Genomic DNA, 22,916 nt, shown 5'->3' with positions numbered 1-22,916 from the left:
GTTCATTTTCAGGCGTGTATGCCTTCTGGAGACGGACACTCAGATGTAGTAGACTGCGTCTGAGTGTCCGCTACCAGTAAGGGTACACTCCCGAAAACGATACACGACGGAGCGCACTGTGACTGTCTGCACCATTTATAGACAATGATGCCATTATTCAGGGTGGTTGGAACGTAAGCCCGCCGAGACGAGGGGAAGAACGCAATGTGGAAGGGGCACAACAGGTATTTTATTGTGGATTTCACTCCTGATCTCCTGAGAAGACAGCAAACATTTTCAGGCCATGGTCGGCGCTCACAAGGGAAGTGAAGTTTGTTTTTTCTTCAAACGAATACAAAAATCTGAGGTACCACAGAATGTGACTTTTCTTACCTGTATTCATACATTAGTTATTAAAAATGGAGTTTAATAGAAAAAAACCCAAGAAGTAATTAGTAAACTTATAAAAAGAACTCTTCATTTATATGAAGTTGTCACAATTATAATTAATTAAACTATGTCCCTGTAAAATTAATTCATCATTATCAATATTTCTGGCACATTATTTTCCCTTTGGTGTACAAGTAACATGCTGCCACACTAATGGGAGCTCCCCCCACTCTGCAATAAATTGGCGCTTCACCACCTCACCAGCCCCGAATCCCCGCAGTCTGCCGCTAGGAACACTTCTGCTCCGGAACGTTGTTTCAGAGAACATGCGGACGTGTTTATGGACGGACAAAGAGTGCAAGATGGCGGCGCCCAGGCCGGCGAGTAATGTATTCACGTTCAGGGATGCCCGGGCCGTTCCTGACCCGGTACATGAGCCGGTGCTAGATGGACCTGCTGCTCTCGTGTTGGACAATGGCTCCTTCCAGCTCCGTGCAGGATGGGCGGGAGCGGGGCCTCAGATGCAGCTCCGCTCAGTGGTCGCCCGGAGCCGCGGCGGGCCTCGTAGTTTGAGCCGTGTGGGTAACGATATACCCAGCCTGGAGCCGTTGAGGTGGCTGCTGCGGACGCCGTTTGACAGAAACCTGCCCGTGAATCTTGAGCTGCAGGAACTGCTGTGTGATCACGTGTTCCAGAGACTGGGAGTGACGTCACAGGTGAAGTATATAAGGGGACCGAGCTTCATCTGGGTGGACATGTCTTTTAAGGCTGTGTTTATATCAGTGTATGTTTGCGTTATCCTGTAATACTGGAGATTGCAGCGGATCATTGCTGTCACCCCATGGATGCAGATGCCCTTGAAATTATATTAACCCCTTCCCAACCTATGACTCCACGTAGGCGTCATGAAAGTCTGTGCCAATCCGACCTGTGACGCCTATGTGGCGTCATGGAGGGATCGCGTCCCTGCAGATTGGGTGAAAGGGTTAACTCCAATTTCACCAGATCTGCAGCGACGGGGGAGTGGTACTTTAGCCCGGGGTGGGCGGCTTCGCCCCCACGTGGCTACGATCGCTCTTTGTCGCAATTTGTAATATTTCATCTATGAAAAGTGGTGAAATATTACAATCCAGCCATGGCCAATGCTGCAATATCATCGGCCATGGCTGGAAACCCTGATCTGCCCCCCACCGCCACCGATCGCCTCCCCAGTCCTCCGTTCTGTGGTCCGCTCCCCTCCGTCCTCCAGTCCGCTCCCCCTGTGCTCCGATTCTCCCCCCCCATACTTGCCGAGCCTCCCGGTGTCCGTCCGTCTGTTCCATGGGCGCCGCCATCTTCCAAAGTTGCGGGCGCATGCGCAGTGCGCCTGCCGAATCAGCCGGCAGATTTGTTCCATGTACATCTTGATCACTGTGATGAAACATATCACAGTGATCAAAATAAAAAAAATAGTAAATGAACCCCCCCCCTTTATCACCCCCATAGGTAGGGACAATAATAAAATAAAGAAAATATATTTACTTTTATTTTTCCACTAGGGTTAGGGTTAGAACCAGGGTTACGGTTAGAACTAGGGTCAGGGCTAGGGTTAGAATTAGGGTTAGGGAAAGGCTATGTGCACATGTATTCTGGTCCTCTGTGGATTTTTCCGCAGCGGATTTGATAAATCCGCAGTGCAAAACCGCTGTGGATTTATCGCGGATTTACCGTGGATTTCACTGCAGTTTTACAACTGCGGTTTTCTATAGGAGCAGCTGTAAAACCGCTGCGGAATCCGCAGAAAGAAGTGACATCCTGCGGAATGTAAACCGCTGCGTTTCCGCAGTTTTTTCCGCAGCATGTGCACAGCGTTTTTTCTTTCCCATAGGTTTACATTGAACTGTAAACTCATGGGAAACTGCTGGGGACCCGCAGCATTTTCCGCAGCGTGTGCACATACCCGTAGAATTAGGCTATGTGCACACGGTGCGGATTTGGCTGCGGATCCGCAGCGGATTGGCCGCTGCGGATTCGTAGCAGTTTTCCATCAGGTTTACAGTACCATGTAAACCTATGGAAAACTAAATCCGCTTTGCCCATGGTGCGGAAAATACCGCGCGGAAACATAGTTACATATAGTTACATAGTTATTAAGGTTGAACGAAGACTTTAAGTCCATCTAGTTCAACCCATAGCCTAACCTAACATGTTGATCCAGAGGAAGGCAAAAAAAAACCATGTGGCAAAGGGTAAGCTCCACATTGGGGGAAAAAAAATTCCTTCCCGACTCCCCATACGGCCATCAGACTAGTTCGCTGGATCAACGCCCTATCAAGGAATCTAGTGTATATACCCTGTAACATTATACTTTTCCAGAAAGGTATCCGGTCCCGTCTTAAATTTAAGTAATGAATCACTCATTACAACATCATACGGCAGAGAGTTCCATAGTCTCACTGCTCTTACAGTAAAGAATCCGCTTCTGTTATTATGCTTAAACCTTCTTTCCATTACGTCCCTCAGGACAGCACAATGGAGGACGTCCTTCCTTTGACCTATAGCGGGACAGGATCATAGAGAGGTTAAAAGGACCCTCCCACCTCCATCCTCCAGTGTTTTTCCTGTCCCTACAGGGGACAGTTGTATGAGAGGTTGCTCCTAGAGCGAAGATGGCCTGTGGATTCTCTCACCCCTGTCAAGTGGACCGTGGCCGACTCCTCTTTGAGAGGTTCCTCAGCCAACAGTCAGCCTGTGCAATGGGCTCAGGGGGATCGTGCGGCTGGTCCAATCCTTCCCCCTGTCAAGTAGCCCAGGGTGGAAACTCCCCGGTGGGGAGTCCCTCAGCCCCAGAGACCAGTCGAGCGGACGGGCTCCTGGGTAGAGCCGTTTCCTCCCGGTGGGGGGCTCTCGGCTCGGACGCCAACCGGCAAAACACCTCTACGTCCGAAAGTCGTGTGGTGGAGAAGGCCGTGGCGCTTACAGTGATGCCAGAGAGGAGCGCCGGCACATAGGTTTGGCGTGCGTTCCACGATGGAACACGGAAGGGGGCACAGGAGAAGAGTAATGGGGACGCCGCTTCCTTCCACGGTAGGCTTTCGGCGTTACCAGCTCCCCCTGTCTTCTAGCAGGTATGGAGCCAGCACAGGTGAGTGCATGGTTTAAATGTTGCATTGATGGCCTGGGCCTCTGGGCTGACTCTAGTCTCATGCCTTTGTGTCAAAGCTGTACCTGGAACCCATTTGCAGCTAGGCCTTGGACCTCTAGGCTATGATAGGGCCATATGTCCAGGCTACATCTCATGACTGGACTTCAGTTAGTTGCAGGTTTTGTCTGCACAGAGCCTTATGATTGGGCTTCAGAGTGATTTTTTTGGAAGCATGCTTTCCATTTTTTGGTTCAATAAACAAGTGTTTCACTTTTCTTTGCAACTTAACTACTCCGTCCGTAGGAGGACACCAGGTGTTTATTCAGCACATTGTCTCCATGAAGTCTGCCCTCCAGCTGCGGCTCATTAATTAGCTCCTTCGGGTGGAGTCAGTCTGACAAATGAGAGGTACTGTTCAGAGTGGAGATTTATCTGGACCTCTGATAGATTGCTCTTTTGCTTAAAAGTGTAGGCCTGGTCTCTTGTTTGGCACCTTCAAGCATGGCCTAGTCTTTCTGTGCATCATATCAAGTGCCTCCGTGCATAATACTACATCATACTGCTTTTATGCATCATATGGAGGGTCTCTGTGCATGATACTGAATCATAGTACATCTATGCAACATATTGAGTGCCTCTGGGTTATCATACGGCATCATATTGCTTTATAGTTCCTATATGCATCATAGCGCTTCATAGTTACTTCGTGTATCATATTGCATCATATTGCTTCATGGTTCCTTTATGCATCAGAGTGCTTCATATTGCCTTTCTGCATCATATATTGCATCTCTGTTCCTATATGCATCTTAGTGCTCATATTGCCTTTGTGTATCATATTGCTTCATGGTTCCTATATGCATCATAACGCTTCATATTGCCTCTGTGCATTATATTACAGCATATTGCTTCATGGTTCCTATATGCATCATAACGCTTCATATTGCCTCTGTGCATTATATTACAGCATATTGCTTCATGGTTCCTATATGCATCATAACGCTTCATATTGCCTCTGTGCATTAAATTACAGCATATTGCTTCATGGTTCCTATACGCATCATAGCTCTTCATATTGGCTTTGTGCATTAGGTTACAGCATATTTCTTCATGGTTCCTATACGCATCATAGCGCTTCATATTGCCTTTGTGCATTAGATTACAGCATATTGCTTCATGGTTCCTATACGCATCATAGCGCTTCATTATTACCTTTGTGCATTATATTACAGTATATTGCTTCATGGTTCCTATACGCATCATAGCGCTTCATATTGCCTTTGTGCATTAGATTACAGCATATTGCTTCATTGTTCCTATGTGCATCATAGCGCTTCATAGTGACTTTGTGTATTATATTACAGCATATTGCTTCATTGTTCCTATATGCACCATAGTGCTTCATATTGCCTTTGTGCATTATATTACAGCATATTGCTTCATTGTTCCTATATGCATCATAGCGCTTCATAGTGACTTTGTGTATTATATTACAGCATATTGCTTCATTGTTCCTATATGCACCATAGTGCTTCATAGTTACTTCATGCATCATATTGCTTCATAGTTCCTATATGCATTATAGTGCTTCATTGTTCCTATATGCACCATAGCGCTTCATAGTTACTTCATGCATCATACTGCTTCATTATTCCTATATGCATCATATTGCTTCATTGTTCGTGTATGCATCATAGTGCTTCAGATTGCCTTTGTGCATCATATTTCTTCATAGTTGCTATATGCATTATAGCGCTTCATAGTGACTTTGCATCATATTGCATCGTATTGAATCAGATTACTTAATAGTGCCTTTGGACATCATATTGCATTATATTGCTTCATAGTTCCTATATGCATCATTTTGCATCATAGGGTTTTGGTGCCCTGTGCCTCAGGGGGTATCATTAGTGTGTCAGGCTTGGTGCTTTTTTCGCCTCTGGCGGTGAACCACTGTGTTAGACCTTCTGTCTTGTGCCTTGTGTGGCTGCACATTGTATCATCGGCCTACCACTTCACATTTTGTCTTGGGCCGCAACTCTGGATATAGAGTCCTTGTGTTTTTGGACCCAGATCCAGCTTCTGTTACTTCATTCTTTACAACAGGGCTTAGTCAAGCAAACAGATATGCTTGAATTGTCTAAGTAGAATTTGCATTTCTTCTGTTTGGAACAGATCTGTCAGGTAGATTCTACCTTGAGTGCTAAAGGCAAGTCTAATACATAATTAGCTTTAAAAGATGACATATGTCATTTTGGTACATCCTATAAAAGGACATACTACTGTCCGGGGAATGGGAAAAATCCCACGAGTTGAAAGGAAGGATTCCTTCCTCCTTGGAATGATTTGCCCTAAAATATTAGGACCATCTACAATTTGCATAGTTTTGGGCACTCCCTCAAAACACATTTGTTCAGAGCGGCCTATCACGTTCCCTAATCAGTCATTTTGGGTGTGTGTAGCCCATTCACTATCTCCATCTATCCCCACCCCCTAAAGATGGCTGTGCCATCATTGTTATACAACATTGTTAATACACACCTGTACATTGTATCTTCCCCGCCTCATTGTAGATTGAACTCTCACGAGCAGGGTCGTTTTATTTTGCTTTAATTATTATATGGTGGTTACTTATGACTGTTGCGTTTGAAACTGTCAAGCTGTAAAGTGCTGCGGAATATGTTGACTTTATATAAAGTTTATTGTTGTTATTATTGATCCTTCCCAAACTCTACATTCGGCAATCAGACAGATTCTTGTCCCATAAGTCTGTTGCGTTATGTTTACCAGGGACATCAGCACTGCCTTCTGTACCTTGTGGTGAAGCAGCAGCACTGTGCCGTGTGGCAGAGGATCTCATACTCGCGGCTCTTACAGCAGTCACGGCTCCTAAGATAAATGAAACTGGATCCAGGGCTCTTACTGTTAAGACCCCATAGTCTCACTGCCTCACAGTAGATAACCTCCCTCCGTAATGGGGAAGAGACCTACTTTTTCTGTAGCCATGGAATATGGTTACTCCCACAATGGCAGTCTGGGTGTATAAAGATCCCTGAGAAGATTGCCTCTTGGATATGTATGTGCGTATATGCATATATGGACAAATAGTCGACATACTTATAATGTCTGGACTAATGACTCGTATAAATGCAGTTTCGAATAATTTCAAGTGTCGGAAGATTTTTAATAGCACTACCACCACCACCTTCATTGATTCAGAGTCCGGACTCCCTGTGTCTAACATCAAGTAAAACAGGAGTGATGATCCACGTTTCTCTTTCAGCGCTTCTAATAGAAGCCCAGCATTGGTAATGGCAGGAGATATTACCTGCCGGATGGTGTATGCCTTAGTTTCAATAATATCCAACCCTTACTTGGGATTAGACATCTAAGGATTTAGAATAGACGTGATCTCCTGGATGAGTAATGTGTGTACATCCCAATGCTCTGCCATTATCCATGTACTAACTGTTATTGGTTTGATCTTCCCGCAGTCCAGGGCCTCTGTCCTGCAGGTCTCCTTGTAGTACGGTAGTTGGTCGGTAACCAAGACTTAACCTGAGCCCAGAAGGTCCGATGAAGGAACAGTCCTGTTATAAGCACATCCAGCTTATTATTGGTCGGTACAGTCCTCATTGTGTGGTGGCTGTGACTTTCACCATATTTTGCTGGGCAGTAAGGTTCTCTAACCATATTCTGGGGCGGTGATGTCTATAAGTATCTATCACAATAAATAACTTGCTGTGGTTCATTATTGGTATTGGAGTACAATGGGTGAATTTCCCTCTCTGTTTCTGATGCTTATTTCGTTTACCACATTCATACTGAAATTGACCATTATAGATGTATATCAGACACTCACTACGGTGATTCTCTTTGCGGATCTCTTTAGATATCTATGGTTTTTCTGATCTTTCAGATCATTTATACATCTAGTCTGGTTTTAGCCTGGGACTTTGATTCCTGGGCTTCTGTACACACCCTGGGAGAGTTTCTTTGGTATTCTCCATTGTGCTGTCCTGAGGGACGTAATGGAAAAAGGGAATTAGACCTACCGGTAATTCCATTTCCAGGTAGTCCCTCAGGACAGCACCCTTAGTTCCCTCCCTTATGTTTCTGTTTTTAGGCTTGTACGGGATTAATCTACCGGCAGATCGTTCGTCCTTTGAGTCACCATGGCTCAAAATTAAGATGAAGCCGTTAAATGGATTATAACACACGTGTTTGTAAGGGCATGTTTAGACCATTTATTTCCATCCTTCTGTGGTACTTTGAAAAAACACTGGAGGGTGGAGGTGGGAGGGTCCTTTTAACCTCTCTATGATCCTGTCCCGCTATAGGTCAAAGGAAGGACGTCCTCCATTGTGCTGTCCTGAGGGACTACCTGGAAACTGAATTACCGGTAGGTCTAATTCCCTTTTTCCTCCAGACGTAGAGGATGCCCCCTTGTCCCTGTCTCAGGTCTATGATTAAAAAGATCATCAGAATGTTCTTTGTACTGTCCCCTCATATATTTATACATTAAAATAAGATCAACCCTTAGCCTTCGTTTTTCCAAACTAAATAGCCCCAAGTGTAATAACCTATCTTGGTATTGCAGACCCCCCAGTCCTCTAATAACCTTGGTCGCTCTTCTCTGCACCCGCTCTAGTTCAGCTATGTCTTTCTTATACACCGGAGACCAGAACTGTGCACAGTATTCTAAGTGTGGTCGAACTAGTGACTTGTATAGAGGTAAAATTATGTTCTCCTCATGAGCATCTATGCCTCTTTTAATGCATCCCATTATTTTATTTGCCTTTGTAGCAGCTGCCTGACACTGGCCACTGAATATGAGTTTGTCATCCACCCATACACATGTCGGGGTCGTAACGACAATATACCCTCATTCACCAGTCATTCCAAATTAAACTATAAGCATGTGGTACCGGGTAAGAATGAGTCAGACAGGTATCTGGTTCAATCTCAGTGCATGCTCATGTGACTATATGTGTCAGCCACGGTCATAGCAACTGAACTTTATTTTCCAAATACACGGTACTAAAAAGGAATGCAATAGGCGGGGTTTAAGCAGTATACGTGTAGTGCTCAGTCCTTCTGATTCGTTTGGACGTCTCCCGGTGGATTCCTCCTCTTCTTTCTATTTCCAAGTTTCGATCTCAGGAGAAATTAAACTTAACCCTTCAGATTCTAAACTGAAGTGAAGAATGAACACTGGCAGCCATCTTTAATACAGTTACATTTGCATTAGCAAGGGAAAACTTATTGTTTCACAGTATAAGATATATAAAAGTACAAAAAGTATATAAGAAAGTATATTTTCACCTTGACAATCCCCCCTAAACACTAAGTTTTTCCCTTAAAGAAAGATCCTTCGAGACTGTCCATGTGATGGGAAAAGGGGAGGTGGATTTCTTCAACCTCAGAAACTCTCCCCTAGCGAGAGGCCTCCAGGCAGCTGAACCCTTCACTAACCTCACATGGAGTTCTCCCACTGTCCCTAAACTAAGTCTCTTAGCATCATCTGAGAATGGGGGGTTTTGTCTACTCTCTTGAGAGGAATATACTTCGGGATCTCCCCTGGATCAGTACCATTGTACTCTGGTGGATCTATTTCTTGATTAAGGAAGGTGCCAGTTGGAGTTGCTTTGGCAATAACCTTTTATACAAGGGAATAGCACAACAGAGAATTATCGATTCAATTATAAGGAGGGCAATTAGTATCAAACAAACTTATTGAAGGAATCCCTTGATCCCACCTAACCAACTGGAGAAGAAAGATGTGTCCACTCCAGCATACATGACACGTCGTCTTATTGTCCTAATTTGTTCAATTTCTTTTAGCAACCTTCAGGTCTTTCGGATCTACATTTCGCCATTCAGGTCTGGCTGTCTATATTTCGTCTCGTAAGTCTTTGGTCATACCGTCAATGAATGTATTTACCTATACTCTAACATCAAGTGGGTTTATGGGACTGTACTCCATGTCTTCCCATTTCAGCTGTAACCGTCCAAAGTATAGCTCTACACTCTCTCCTTTGTCACATCTGTAGAAAATCTTAATTTGCGTCCTAGTACGTCACCTGCTTTTGTGCTCACCAACTACCTAGGCCTGCCTAGGTGCACTTATACGTCCATCATATAATCAGTATTTGTCTGTAGAATGAGAAAGGTTGGTTCTCCGGGTCAGCCAATTGCTTTTGTGTAGCTAGCTAGTCAGAGGGCCTCCAGGGATAATACTCCTGTATCTGTCTTACCCTACCTGATGTGGTTGGTTCTCGGGTGGTGGGGGTGACATGACATGCTGGTCTACAGCTCCTTCCCAAAAGGATTACTGTCAGCCTACTTCCAAAAATTAATGTCTCCACTATCCACCAACCACAATCCTGTGTCAGCTTCTTATATCACTACATGTGATCTTGTCTGGACAGGATTCAGTATAATTCTCTTAGGTCGGGTTGCAGCACGGGTCATACAAGTATTAGGGCCCAAGTCCTCAACTATATCCTGAAAGGCATCACAGCTATAATTGACGAACCTTTGTTCACTGTAATATATATATATATATATATATATATATATATATATATATATATATATATATATATATATATATATATATATATATATTATATATATATATTTGATCCATTCAACATTTTTATTAATCTGCACCTGTGGGACTATAGAAGCAAAGCCAGCATAAGTCTGGTTCTGGGCTTTAAACTGGTCAGGCACCCCCCTTGGCACTCCAATGGCATCAATATATACTAGTGGATCTTCTTCATAACTCATGTGGAGCTGATCAAGGCTTCTCCTCTTTCTGGTAGGTTCATCGGGTATCTTTGGATCCCAAGGTAAAATCTTGAACTGCATGGCTAGTTTAACAAGAGTGCATTGGCCTATCCAGGCATTAGGCAACCTGGGACGGAGCTTACCATCTCCACATAACCAATAAATGTCGTACATATATTGTGTATGTTTAACTAGCAAGTCAGTGTCTAAAGAACTGTTCTCCTTGCAGAAACCTGTCTCGAAGATCCCTACTGGTGTAATTGTAATGTCGTGGGAGTTATAGCAGGTGTAATTGTCAGCTAATACGGTTACTTCTCCTGGGACCTTTAGTCTGGGTTCCTTATGAATTAGTGGGACGTAATCTGGGCAATCAGTGGGCTTCAAACCTTTCAACAGAATCATGACACAGGCAGTGGTGTTGTCATCAGGAATAAGCAATGCATGTGTGTATAGGTGTGTATTCGCAGCAGCACAAGCAATACATCCTACAGAGATATTCTGGACTCTTACATTGTATCTCACCCATTCTAACCATAGGTTTTTCCTTGGGGCTGTTTGTGTTTCTATGGAGAAAACCTCTTGCCAACTGAGACCTGGAATGGGTATCACTTCATTAACTACATTTTGCAAACGCTCACCTGGGCCTGTTTTAGCTGTACTGGTAACAGGGGTCATGGTTGGTCTGAAGCTAATATCCTGGAGCTGTACATGGCCTAAATTCCCATAGTGTCCAGCACTAAATACATAATTATAATGCCTTCCCAATACGAACGTCTGCAGATCAGCAGATTGGGGGTTTTCAAGATTCAGGAGGAGGGGGTGACAGCTTCTACCCCATTTACAGCCTCTAGGTGGTTGCAGAAGGGCTGTTAGATGCATTCTTTCACGAAGACTCCTACCCGTCCTATCCTTAGGGAACATGGCTTTGCTAGGTTTATATCCCCAATCATTCCCCGTACTCCAGGCAGAATCTGTCCAATAATGACAATTATTGTTGTATTGTCTGGTAACACACATATAAAACTGGATGATCCCCTCTACCACCCGTTCAGTCTCAAGGCACTTGACTACATCACAGAAATCAAATCGCCAGATATTCACCGGGGCTGTCAGATTTACCCAGAGAATAGTGGGGCCAGAATTCTTATTTACAATAGGGGCCGAGGAGGTAGGGGTGAGGATGGCCCCCATTTCCAGGATCAAAAACAACAGCAACATTTCCCTTCAGTCACTACTGTGACTAAACACTGGTTCGGTCTCTTCACAATGTGAGGCGTGGATCCAGGTGCTCTTTCCTTCAAGTTTTACTGCAGTGGGGGGTGACCAGGATCACCGTGTGTGGTCCTTCAAATCTTGTCTGGAGACAATCTCTGCGCACAAACTTTTTCACATACACCAGGTCTCCTGGCACAAAGGGATGGTGTCCAGGAACCTTGTCTGGGTCTGGAAGAGAACTGAAGACAGTTAAATGCACTTTGGCAAGGTGTCCATGTAAGGCCTGCACATAGCTAGTCAAGTCCTGGTACTTGATCTGCAACTGTTGTGGAAAGAAACATTCAAGATTGGGGCTCCTGCCAAACAGAATCTCATACGGTGACAGTCCTGTCTTCCTGTTTGGGGTATATCTTACTGAAAACAAAGCTAGAGGGAGGCATTCTGTCCATGGTTTACCAGTCTCTGTCATTGCCTTCTGGATTTTAAGCTTGAGAGTTCCATTTAGTCTCTCCACTCTTCCACTACTCTGTGGATGGGGTATGCAATGCTTGACTTACCCCCAGTGCTGCCATTACCTCTGACATGATCTCTCCAGGAAAATGGGAACCCCGATCGCTTTCAATGACTTCAGGAACGCCATACCTGCATATGATCTCAGCCATCAGTTTCTTCGCCGTTGTCTTAGCCATAGCTTTGGCAACTGGGTAGGCTTCTGGCCAACCTGAAAATAAATCAATGCAGACCAACACATACTCATACGTCCCTACCCTGGGTAACCGAATATAATCAATCTGCAGTCTCTGGAATGGGTAAAGTGGCCGGGGAGTGTGTTTGGATGGGGTTTTCACTGTCCTACCCTGATTATGTGTGGCACATATCATGCAGCTCTGTACCTGCCTTTCTGCGCAGGTGGAAAACCCGGAGGGCAATCCATTGTTTCTGTAGGGTGTCACACATGGCCGTCTTCGAGTGGTGCACATTCCCGTGCAGAACCTGTGCCATCATTGGGTACAGTACCTGTGGTAGGCAGACCTTTTCACCCCTCCCCCATAGTCCAGTGACGGTATCAGAGCAAGCCCCCATCTCTTGCCACCTATTTTTCTCCTCCTTACTTGCCTGTTCTTGTAACCGGGCTAAGATGTCTTTCAACACAAGTGGAGATGGTGGGGTGTCTAGGTGATGTACTTTAGAGGCTACAGGAGTGCCTGCTGCTTTCTTGGCAGCCTGGTCTGCCAGTGCGTTACCCTTTGTCCGTCCATCAGTGCCTTTGGTATGTGCCTTTACCTTTATGATGCCTGCTTGGGTGGGAAGCTGTAGTGCTGGACTGCCTCAGCACGTTTAAAGGGGTGGCCATTTGCTGTCAGGAAAGCCCTGGCTCTCCAGATAGGCCCATAATCGTGTGCAATGCCAAAAGCATACCTGGAATCAGTGTAGATATTTACAGTCTTACCTTCTGCTAGTTTGCACGCTTCTGTGAGCGCTTTAAGCTCTGCTTCTTGTGCAGACATATGAGCTGGCATTGACGCTGCCTTGATTACCTCATGTTCTGAGACCACAGCATATCTGGTACAGTAGCGTCCTTGGTCATCTTGGTGACGGGATCCATCTACAAAAAGCTCAAAATCAGCATTAGAATAGGCACACTAGAGACCAGCCGTTTCCTGAGACATCAATTCTAGACAATCATGTGGTTTGGAAACCTAATCTTGTTCCTCTGGATCCATTCTAGAAAGAAAAAGAGTCTCCTTTTTCATGTCACCTACTCCTTATGTCACCTACTCCTCCCCCCTTTGGATCCATAGGAACTAGGAGAAGAGTAGCGGGGTTCAGGACAGTGCACCTTTTCAAAGTCACATTAGTAGGCATGAGAATAGCACACTGAAGTCGCAGCTGTCTGGCCATAGACATGTGGCTAGTTTGTACACGGTTAAGGATACGATGTACATCATATGGGGTATGGACCATCAGTGGGTGATCCAAAACAATCTCTGAAGATTTGTGTAGCAACAGCTGGACAGACAACACAGCCCAAACATAGGAGGAACTTCCTCTTGCCACCCTATCCAGGCGGCCTCTGTAATAAGCAACAGGTCTGTTTGCCTCCATAAAGCTGAATCAGCACACCTGTAGCATGTCCTGCATAGGTCAGCTCTGTCTGCAAGGCAGTCTGCAATACTGTACGGCAGTGCTCGGGTGTCTTGTAATCATATACGGGGCCTGCGGCGTGTAACACCATATCACAGGGCAAATTCCCTCTTTGGGTGGACATAGCGTCTCCTGGATACAAGGGGCCATAAGCGGCAAGGTAGGCCTGACACTCTTGGGCTATGGCTGGGCCCCCCTTTTTAGCTATCTGTTGGACCAAACCACCTCTATGTGACAAGGTAGAGTTAGCTGGGTTTACTATGGCTCCTACCTGGTGGGTAATTATGTCCCCATACCCCTACTGAGAAAAGAACCTGGGAGCCCTGGGGTGTGATGTAGCAACGTGAATGACAGGGAACCAAACTTCAGATTCCTGGAAAATCTGGCCTTGTAAGTGTGAAGGTTTCACGGGAAGAGGAGATGTAGGGGCCTTTCCGGGCTGGGGGGTCTGCCATTTACACCGATTAAAGCAAGCTCTTGGTCTGAAAATTGACATGACGAAGCTGGGAGGGAGTGAGATTCCTATACAGGGTTAAAGGCGTATTGGAGTGTGAAGCTGGACTTGCGTGTAAGGTGGGGGGAGGGCAGAGGCTGAACTCTGTTACATAGAGATAAGGAACATAGCTGTGACCTGCAGCTGCAGTGGGGGCCAGTGAGTGAGCTGCTGATTTAACCCCTTTCCTTTCCTGCTGGGCTAAATTCTTTTGAAAACTCTTTACTATTTTCAATGCATACCAATCTTTCAATTATTTACAAGTTTTAATTTACACCAAGAAAACAGAGAGACTCAAGAGCGCAGCTACGCGCGTGCGCCCCCCTCCTCACCAGACACAGGAGATAAGGAAATCACAACATTCCTCAGCGCACAAGGGAGAATACAAAGCCCAGCTCTTTGCCCCCCTCTTTCTCCGGCTCACAGCACTGAAGGGAGAAATTTCAAGCAGGTCGCGCAGGGGCTCACTCGCCCCTCCCCTCGCCTACACAGCACTGATAAAAAGCTCCGTATCTTCTACAAAGTAACAAATTGCAGCAGTTTTCAAACTTAATTTCTACAAAACTTTCCTATGATCCTCCGTGGTCTGGGCGGAGCCCCAAGGACGGTCCGTACACGCACACGGCAGGTTTCCACCCAGGTTGGATTCTGCACAACACAAACAGGACACACCTACGCTTCTGGAGAGCTCGTCCCGCCGCCATTACAGGGCAATGGCTGGGACTGCATTTTCATCATCTGTGGCACGGCGGCCATTTTACAATCTGTAAGATCACAGTTCAAAGGCATTTTATAACCAAACACGGGTTCTACATTCTCTGATCCTCCCTCTCCATCAACCACTTTTCATCCTTTGTTCTTTAAGCCTCGCGCAACTCGCAGATAAGCTTCTTGACTGCCTCTTGTCCTCCCGTGACTCTACTATTGCCTTGACTTCCACAGCATCCTCATCTAACTTGTGGGGCACAGAATTCTTTTGCTTTAAGATACGCAGCATGACTCCCAGAATACTATGGTTTTCTGCAGTAAACCACTAGCAGCGATATCAACACTGGTGATATATATATATATATATATATATATATATATATATATATATATATATATATATATATATATTACGGAGCCTCACGTTCGACGTACTAGGAAAAGAGCCTCACGCTCAATGTTTCCTGTCTGTCCCTAACCTGAACAACAGTGATTACAGACTATCCTGCCACGATATTCCAAACCGTTGGGAGGCAGCCTCCTAATGAGACCCCTCCACAAAAATATAGGTGGTCCCCTCACGGAACATCTTAAGTTACCTATCTGGACAGGTGGTCCCCTCTCGGAACACCTTAGTTACCTGTCAGCACAGGTGGTCCCCTCTCGGAACGTCTTAGTTACCTGTCAGCACAATATCACAGAGGCTGCGTCTCCTATCCCTTTCTCTAAGCTGCCCCACAATCTACAACTGGCTCAATTTTTCAGTCCACTTCTCTACTAGACAATAGTCACGGGTAGGGTGGTTGAACGGAGTACAATGACCGGTGGAGGAGGTGTGGTGTACACGAGGACGCGCCGGATGCGACGTCTCTCAGTTGCTGGTTCAGAGCGTGGCACAGGATCGCGCTCGGTCTCACCACTCGACCGGTCACCTCTCGGACCCAAGGAGACCACAGACAAACCAATAACGGCTGAGACACTAGCAAGTGTGACACATACAGTGTATATGATCGCCACTTACCGTGTGCGGAGGGTGATCAGTCCTCGAGGTCAGCCACTACGGGTATCATCCACGGACATCCAGGTATGGGTCCAGGGGGTCTCGGTTTGCTGGCCACGCCCCACGTTGGGCTCCAAATTGTCGGGGTCGTAACGACAATATACCCTCATTCACCAGTCATTCCAAATTAAACTATAAGCATGTGGTACCGGGTAAGAATGAGTCAGACAGGTAGCTGGTTCAATCTCAGTGCATGCTCATGTGACTATATGTGTCAGCCACGGTCATAGCAACTGAACTTTATTTTCCTAATACACGGTACTAAAAAGGAATGCAATAGGCGGGGTTTAAGCAGTATACGTCTAGTGCTCAGTCCTTCTGATTCGTTCGGACGTCTCCCGGTGGATTCCTCCTCTTCTTTCTATTTCCAAGTTTCGATTTCAGGAGAAATGAAATTTAACCCTTCAGATTCTAAACTGAAGTGAAGAATGAACACTGGCAGCCATCTTTAATACAGTTACATTTGCATTAGCAAGGGAAAACTTACTGTTTCACAGTATAAGATATATAAAAGTACAAAAAGTATATAAGAAAGTATATTTTCACCTTGACACACACAGGTCTTTTTCATTGACGGTTTTGCCCAGAGGTTTAGAATTAAGCACATAGTTATTCATCTTATTACTTCTACCCAAGTGCATGACCTTGCATTTATCCCCATTAAAGCTCATTTGCCATTTATCAGCCCAAGCTTCTAGTTTACATAAATCATCCTGCAATATAAAATTGTCCTCCTCTGTATTGATTACCCTGCAGAGTTTAGTGTCATCTGCAAATATTGAAATTCTACTCTGAATGCCCCCTACAAGGTCATTAATAAATATGTTAAAAAGAAGAGGGCCCAATACTGACCCCTGTGGTACCCCACTACTAACCGCGACCCAGTCCGAGTGTGCTCCATTAATAACCACCCTTTGTTTCCTATCCCTGAGCCAGCTCTCAACCCACTTACACATATTTTCCCCTATCCCCATTATTCTCATTTTATGTATCAACCTTTTGTGTGGCACCGTATCAAAAGCTTTGGAAAAGTCCATATACACTACATCTACTGGGTTCCCTTGGTCCAGTCCGGAACTTACCTCTTCATAGAAGCTGATCAAATTAGTCTGACAGGAACGGTCCCTAGTAAACCCATGCTGATACTGGGTCATAAGGTTATTCCTCTTCAGATACTCCAGTATAGCATCCCTTAGAATGCCCTCCAGGATTTTACCCACAGTAGAGGTTAAGCTTACTGGCCTATAATTTGCGAGTTCAGTTTTTGTCCCCTTTTTGAATATTGGCACCACATTTGCTATACGCCAGTCCTGTGGTACAGACCCTGTTATTATGGACTCTTTAAAGATTAAAAATAATGGTCTATCAATGACTGTACTTAATTCCTGCAGTACTCGGGGGTGTATCCCATCCGGGCCCGGAGATTTGTCAATTTTAGATGCCGGGTTCCGGACTGCGTCTGTGCCATGCCTAGGAATCCCAGCCCCGCACTGTGCATAATGCATAACACACTGCGGGTCGGGGGTTCAGTAGCAGGGTGGCCACACTGCCCGCACAGGCGCAGTCCGGAACCCGGCATCTGAGCTATGACGGCCAATGCTCCATGCGCCTGCCCCAGGCAGAAGAGCACAGCGCAGGCGCCGGATTTCAGAGGAAAGCATCGCTGAGGGGGCGGCGACCAGCGCCCCAGAAGAGATGACTGACGGTAGTTGGGCGCTTCAAAGACCTGCCTCCAGGTATAAAGATAGGTATTTGGGCAAAATTATAAAACGCTTTATTTTGGGAATAACAGCAACAAAAACTAAAAGAGCCACCTTCTTAGAATGCAGCATTACTGCTGCACAAGGTGGCTCTTTTAGATTATAACTGCTGGAGGGGGTGACAGTGTCCCTTTAAAGTTGTCACCGCACATCTAGATTAGTTCCATGGGAGGTCTAGTTTCCAAAATGGGGTCACATGTAGGGGAGCTCCAATGTTTAGGCTCACAGGGGCTCTCCAAACGCAACATTGTGTCCGCTAACGATTGTAGCTAATTTTTCATTCAAAAGTCAAATGGCGCTCCTTCCCTTCCGAGCTCTGCCATGTGCCCAAACAATGGTTGACCCCCACATATGGGGTATCAGCGTACTCAGGACAAATTGTACAATAACTTTTGGGGGTCCAGTTCCTCTTTTTACCCTTGGGAAAATAAAAAAAATTGTTACTAAAAGATCATTTTTGTGACTAAAAAGTTAAATGTTCATTTTTTTCTTCCATGTTGCTTCTGCTGCTGTGAAGCACCTGAAGGGTTAATAAACTTTTTGAATGTGGTTTTGAGCACCTTGAGGGGTGCAGTTTTTTGAATGGTGTCACTTTTGGGTATTTTCAGCCATATAGACCCCTCAAACTGACTTCAAATGTGAGGTGGTCCCTAAAAAAATGGTGTTGTAAAAATGAGAAATCGCTGGTCAAATTTTAACCCTTATAACTTCCTACCCCAAAAAAATTTTGTTTCCAAAATTGTGCTGATATAAAGTAGACATGTGGGTAATGTTATGAACTATTTTGTGTCACATAATTCTCTCATTTAACAGAATAAAAATGCAAAATTTGAAAATTGCGAAATTTTCAAAATTTTAGCCAAATTTCCATTTTTTTTCACAAATAAACGCAAAAATTATCGACCTAAATTTACCACTAACGTGAAGCCCAATATGTCACGAAAAAACAGTCTCAGAACCGCTAGGATTTGTTGAAGCGTTCCTGAGTTATTGCCTCATAAAGGGACACTGGTCAGAATTGCAAAAAACAGCCAGGTCATTAAGGTCAAAATAGGCTGGGTCATGAAGGGGTTAAGTGAAGGGGGCGGTGAGTCTTGTCACCATGCCCCCCAGCGTCTGTGTATGGACGGTACCCCCATTCCGCTGAAGCCCTTAGATTTGGAGGCTTTGTGCAACCACAGAAGTGAAATCTGTGCACCTGAGGCTTGGAGAGAGACACGCATACAGCCGGCTCTGACTAGGATCTACGTCTTGGGTCACCTCTATACTCGCGGGGCTCTAAGAGGTGCAAAATGATTGGAAAAATACACACCTGTGCCCTCCATGTCTCACATACTGCAGTAGAACGTTACGGTGTATATGTTCCCAGGACTCATCTGTCATCCATAGACCACCATGTTCAACATGGTGTCTGTTTTTTTTCGTGGCGTGCACTTTACATGTATAGCAGAAATGTGGTGCCTCACTGTTGGCGCTGTAAGGGCTTGTTTACACATAGCGGTTTTGCTGTGTGTGTTTTGTGCAGAAAAAAATGCAGCAATTTACAGTAGCAGCAATATGAGCTTTCTAAAAATCTTTCACATGGTACGTGTTTTTTTTTTTTTTTTGTGTTTTTCTCTTGAGGACGTTTTTCATCAGAGAGACAGACCGTTTGTGCTTTGGGGCGGCCTGCGGACAAGTCTTTCCTTGGTTTTTCTGGCTCAGGCCAGGATCACACATGCGAGAAATACGGCCGAGTCTCACATGTTAATACCCGGCATTGCCGCCGTCACTCAGGAGCGGAGCGTGCGGCTCCATGTATTGCTATGCGGCCCCACGCTCCGCTACTGAGTGACGGCGGCATTGCCAGGTATTAACATGCAAGACTCAGCCGTATTTCTCGTATGTGTGATCCCGGCCTTAGGGTACTGTCACACTAAACGATTTACCAACGATCACGACCAGCGATACGACCTGGCCGTGATCGTTGGTAAGTGGTTGTGTGGTCGCTGGGGAGCTGTCACACAGTCAGCTCTCCAGCGACCAACGATGCCGAAGTCCCCGGATAACCAGGGTAAACATCGGGTTACTAAGCGCAGGGCCGCGCTTAGTAACCCGATGTTTACCGTGGTTACCAGCGTAAAAGTAAAAAAAAACAAACAGTACTTACATTCCGGTGTCTGTCCCCCGGCGTTCTGCTTCTCTGCATTGTGTCTGCGCCAGCCGGAAAGAATAGCGGTGACGTCACCGCTGTGCTTTCCGGCTGGCCGGCGCTCACAGTGCAGAGAAGCAGAACGCCGGGGGACAGACACCGGAATGTAAGTATGTACTGTTTGTTTTTTATTACTTTTACGCTGGTAACCACGGTAAACATCGGGTTACTAAGCGCGGCCCTGCGCTTAGTAACCCGATGTTTACCCTGGTTACAAGCGAACGCATCGCTGGATCGCTGTCACACACAATGATCCAGCGATGACAGCGGGAGATCCAGCGACGAAAGAAAGTTCCAAACGATCTGCTACGACGTACGATTCTCAGCAGGGTCCCTGATCGCTGCTGCGTGTCAGACACAGCGATATCGTATGGATATCGCTGGAACGTCACGGATCGTACCGTCGTAGCGACAAAAGTGCCACTGTGTGACAGTACCCTTAGAGTAGGAAGATAAGACTCTGTGTACAGTCCCGCCCCAGATCACGAGCATATCATTAACTGAAAACTTCCAACACTTGACTACACAACAACCCCAGGTATCATTTTAATCAGTATAACAGCGGCAACATGACACTGTCTGTAGTGTACTGTGCACAATCCTGCTGATAGGTTTCCTTTAATATCCCGTTGTTTTCTGGATTTGGAAATGTATTCAAAATCAAAGTGAAAAATCAAATAATTACAGGCTGATCCAACTGCAGTGGAAATGCCTCAAGACAAGGAAATGATACTCATTAGGGTAAATGTTCTCGCCCTTCGAGGTACAGTAACATGAGGTGGTGTCTACAACCCGCAGAAGTTGCCCAGGAAGTGCAGCTCATCCAGGATGGCACATCAGTGCGAGCTGTGGCAATAAGGGGAGCTGTGTCTGTGAGCACAGTGTCCAGAGCATGGAGCAGATACCGGGAGACGTGGAGGGGGCCGTAGGAGAGTAACAACACAGCAGAAGGACCGCTACCCACTCCTTTTTGCAAGGGGGAACACGAGGAGCTGTGCCAGAGCCCTCCAAAATGACCTCCAGCAGGCCATTAACATCCATGTGTCTGCTCAAACTGTCAGAAACCGACACCATGGAAGGTGGTGTGAGGGCCTGACGTCCACAAGTGGTTGTTGTGCTTACAGACCAGCACTGTGCAGGGTGATTGGCATTTGCCAGAGCACCAAGATTGGCAGTGGCACCCTGTGCTCTTCAAAGATGAGAGCCTGCAACATCCTCCATCATCACCGATTTGGCAGTCGGTCAGTAATGGTGCGGGGAGGCATTTGTTTGGAGGGCCGCACAGCCCTCTATGTGCTCGCCAGAGGTACCAGGATGAGATCCTCAGACCCATTGTGAGTCCATATGAAGGTGCACTGTGCCCTGGTCTCCTTCTGCTGTATAACCATGCTAGATCTCATGTGGCTGGAGTGTGTCAGCATTTCCTGCATGGTGAAGGCATTGAAGCTATGGACTGGCCCACCCGTTCCCCAGACCTGAATCCGATTGAACACATCTGGGACATCATGTTTCGCACCATCCACCAACGTCACGTTGCACCATAGACTGTCCAAGAGTTGGCGGATGCTTTAGTCCAGGTCTGGGAGGAGATCCCTCAGGAGACCATCTGCCGCCTCATCAGGAGCATTCCCAGGCGCTGTAGGGAGGTCATGCAGGCACGTGGAGGCCACACACACTACTGAGCATCATTTCCTTGTCTTGAGGCATTTCCACTGAAGTTGGATCAGCCTGTAATTTGATTTTCCACTTTGATTTTGAATATGATTCCAAATCCAGACCTCCATCGGATATTAATTTTGATTTACGTTGATAATTTTTATGTTTTTTTTTTTTTTTTTTGTTTTGTTTCTTTGTTTTCAACGCATTCCACTATGTAATAAAGGTTTGCAACTAGAATATTTCATTTTGTGCTATTTTGGTGTTCCCTAAATCTGTTTTGAGCCGTGTATATTTCTAATGAAAACCTAAATTATAATGTGAACAAAGCCTTCACCTGATTCACTCACTTTTCACTTCATTTTCATTTGTTCAGGTTAGAAATACAGGTTCCTGTTACGGCTTGTAAACTGTCAGCCATTTGCTGCAGACATGATTTATTACTTCTGTAGTAGTGAACTTAATAGCAAAGCCACAAAAAGAGGACTAAAAATCGTCCAAACATTCAAGAATTAATACAGCAGAAAAGGGGCAATTCTGTAATGGTGATGCGCGAACGTGCCCGGACACTGAGGTGTTAACCGAGTGTTTTCTGCATGCTCAAGAAGTATGTTTTGAGTCGCCGTGGCTGCATTTTTTCTCTGTCGCCCATGACGGCACCACGGAGAGAGGGGATCCGCCCACCAAGGACAGGAAACCTACAGATAAAAAGGGCGGTACCACTCTCCCGCATCAGTTGGTTTCCTGTCCTTGATGGGAGACCTACAGACTTACCAGAAGGTAGATCGTCGTGGGATTCCGGGGCCAGTCAGTCCGACTCAGGCAGCTGGGGTCCCTCTGCCTCGGCTGGTGTGGTCACCCGAAGCGCCACCGCTGGGGCTAGTGGGCCTCTAGGGTGTGCGGGGGAGGTGACATGGAGTTCGCGGTCACCTCCCTAGGTAAGATGCAGCAGCGGCAACATCCAGGGGGGTCCCTCTGTGGTTGCGGGAGGAGCAGCGCGGCTCTCCCTTTGGAAGCGTCAGCCTGCACACTGCATAGCCGACCGGCGTGCAGGGACCGCGCGTTAGGGCAGGCTGCAGGCTGCAAAAAGACCGGGAGCTTCGGTGGGCAGCGGGTCATGTGCGGCACCATCTTGAAACTGCACGTTGGAAAGAGCGATAATGGCACACTCCGCAGGCGCCGGAAGAGGCGCTTCTGCGCAGGCGCATAATTGAATCAAGCGGTGGGAATTGCCGCTGCATAAAAAGAGGCTGCTTCAGTAATCCGTCGGTAAAGGAACCGCAGCACGAGCCGCGGCACAGGCCGCAGCGCAAACCGCAGCACTAGCCACAAAAAAAAAAAAAAAAATGCCACAGCAGCGATAAACATACAGGGGGGTCCCTCTGTGGTTACGGGGAGAG

At 46.1% G+C, this 22,916-nt stretch overlaps 1 protein-coding gene across 1 annotated transcript in view; it reads left to right on the top strand.

Moving 5' to 3' along the window:
• The first annotated feature begins 625 nt into the window (after positions 1-625).
• ACTR5 (actin related protein 5) overlaps positions 626-22,916 on the top strand; it is a 49,472-nt gene continuing 27,181 nt past the window's right edge. Inside the window, exon 1 of the mRNA XM_077251529.1 lies at positions 626-1,085. Coding sequence (XP_077107644.1) covers positions 696-1,085 — 390 coding nt within the window. The 5' untranslated portion in view covers positions 626-695. The remainder of the gene's footprint in view (positions 1,086-22,916) is intronic.

The sequence above is a fragment of the Ranitomeya variabilis genome, chromosome 4 (assembly GCF_051348905.1).
Source record: "Ranitomeya variabilis isolate aRanVar5 chromosome 4, aRanVar5.hap1, whole genome shotgun sequence".
Lineage (NCBI taxonomy): Eukaryota > Metazoa > Chordata > Amphibia > Anura > Dendrobatidae > Ranitomeya > Ranitomeya variabilis.
Note: the sequence above shows the minus strand (reverse complement) of the source record. Positions and strands in the feature narration are given on the sequence as shown.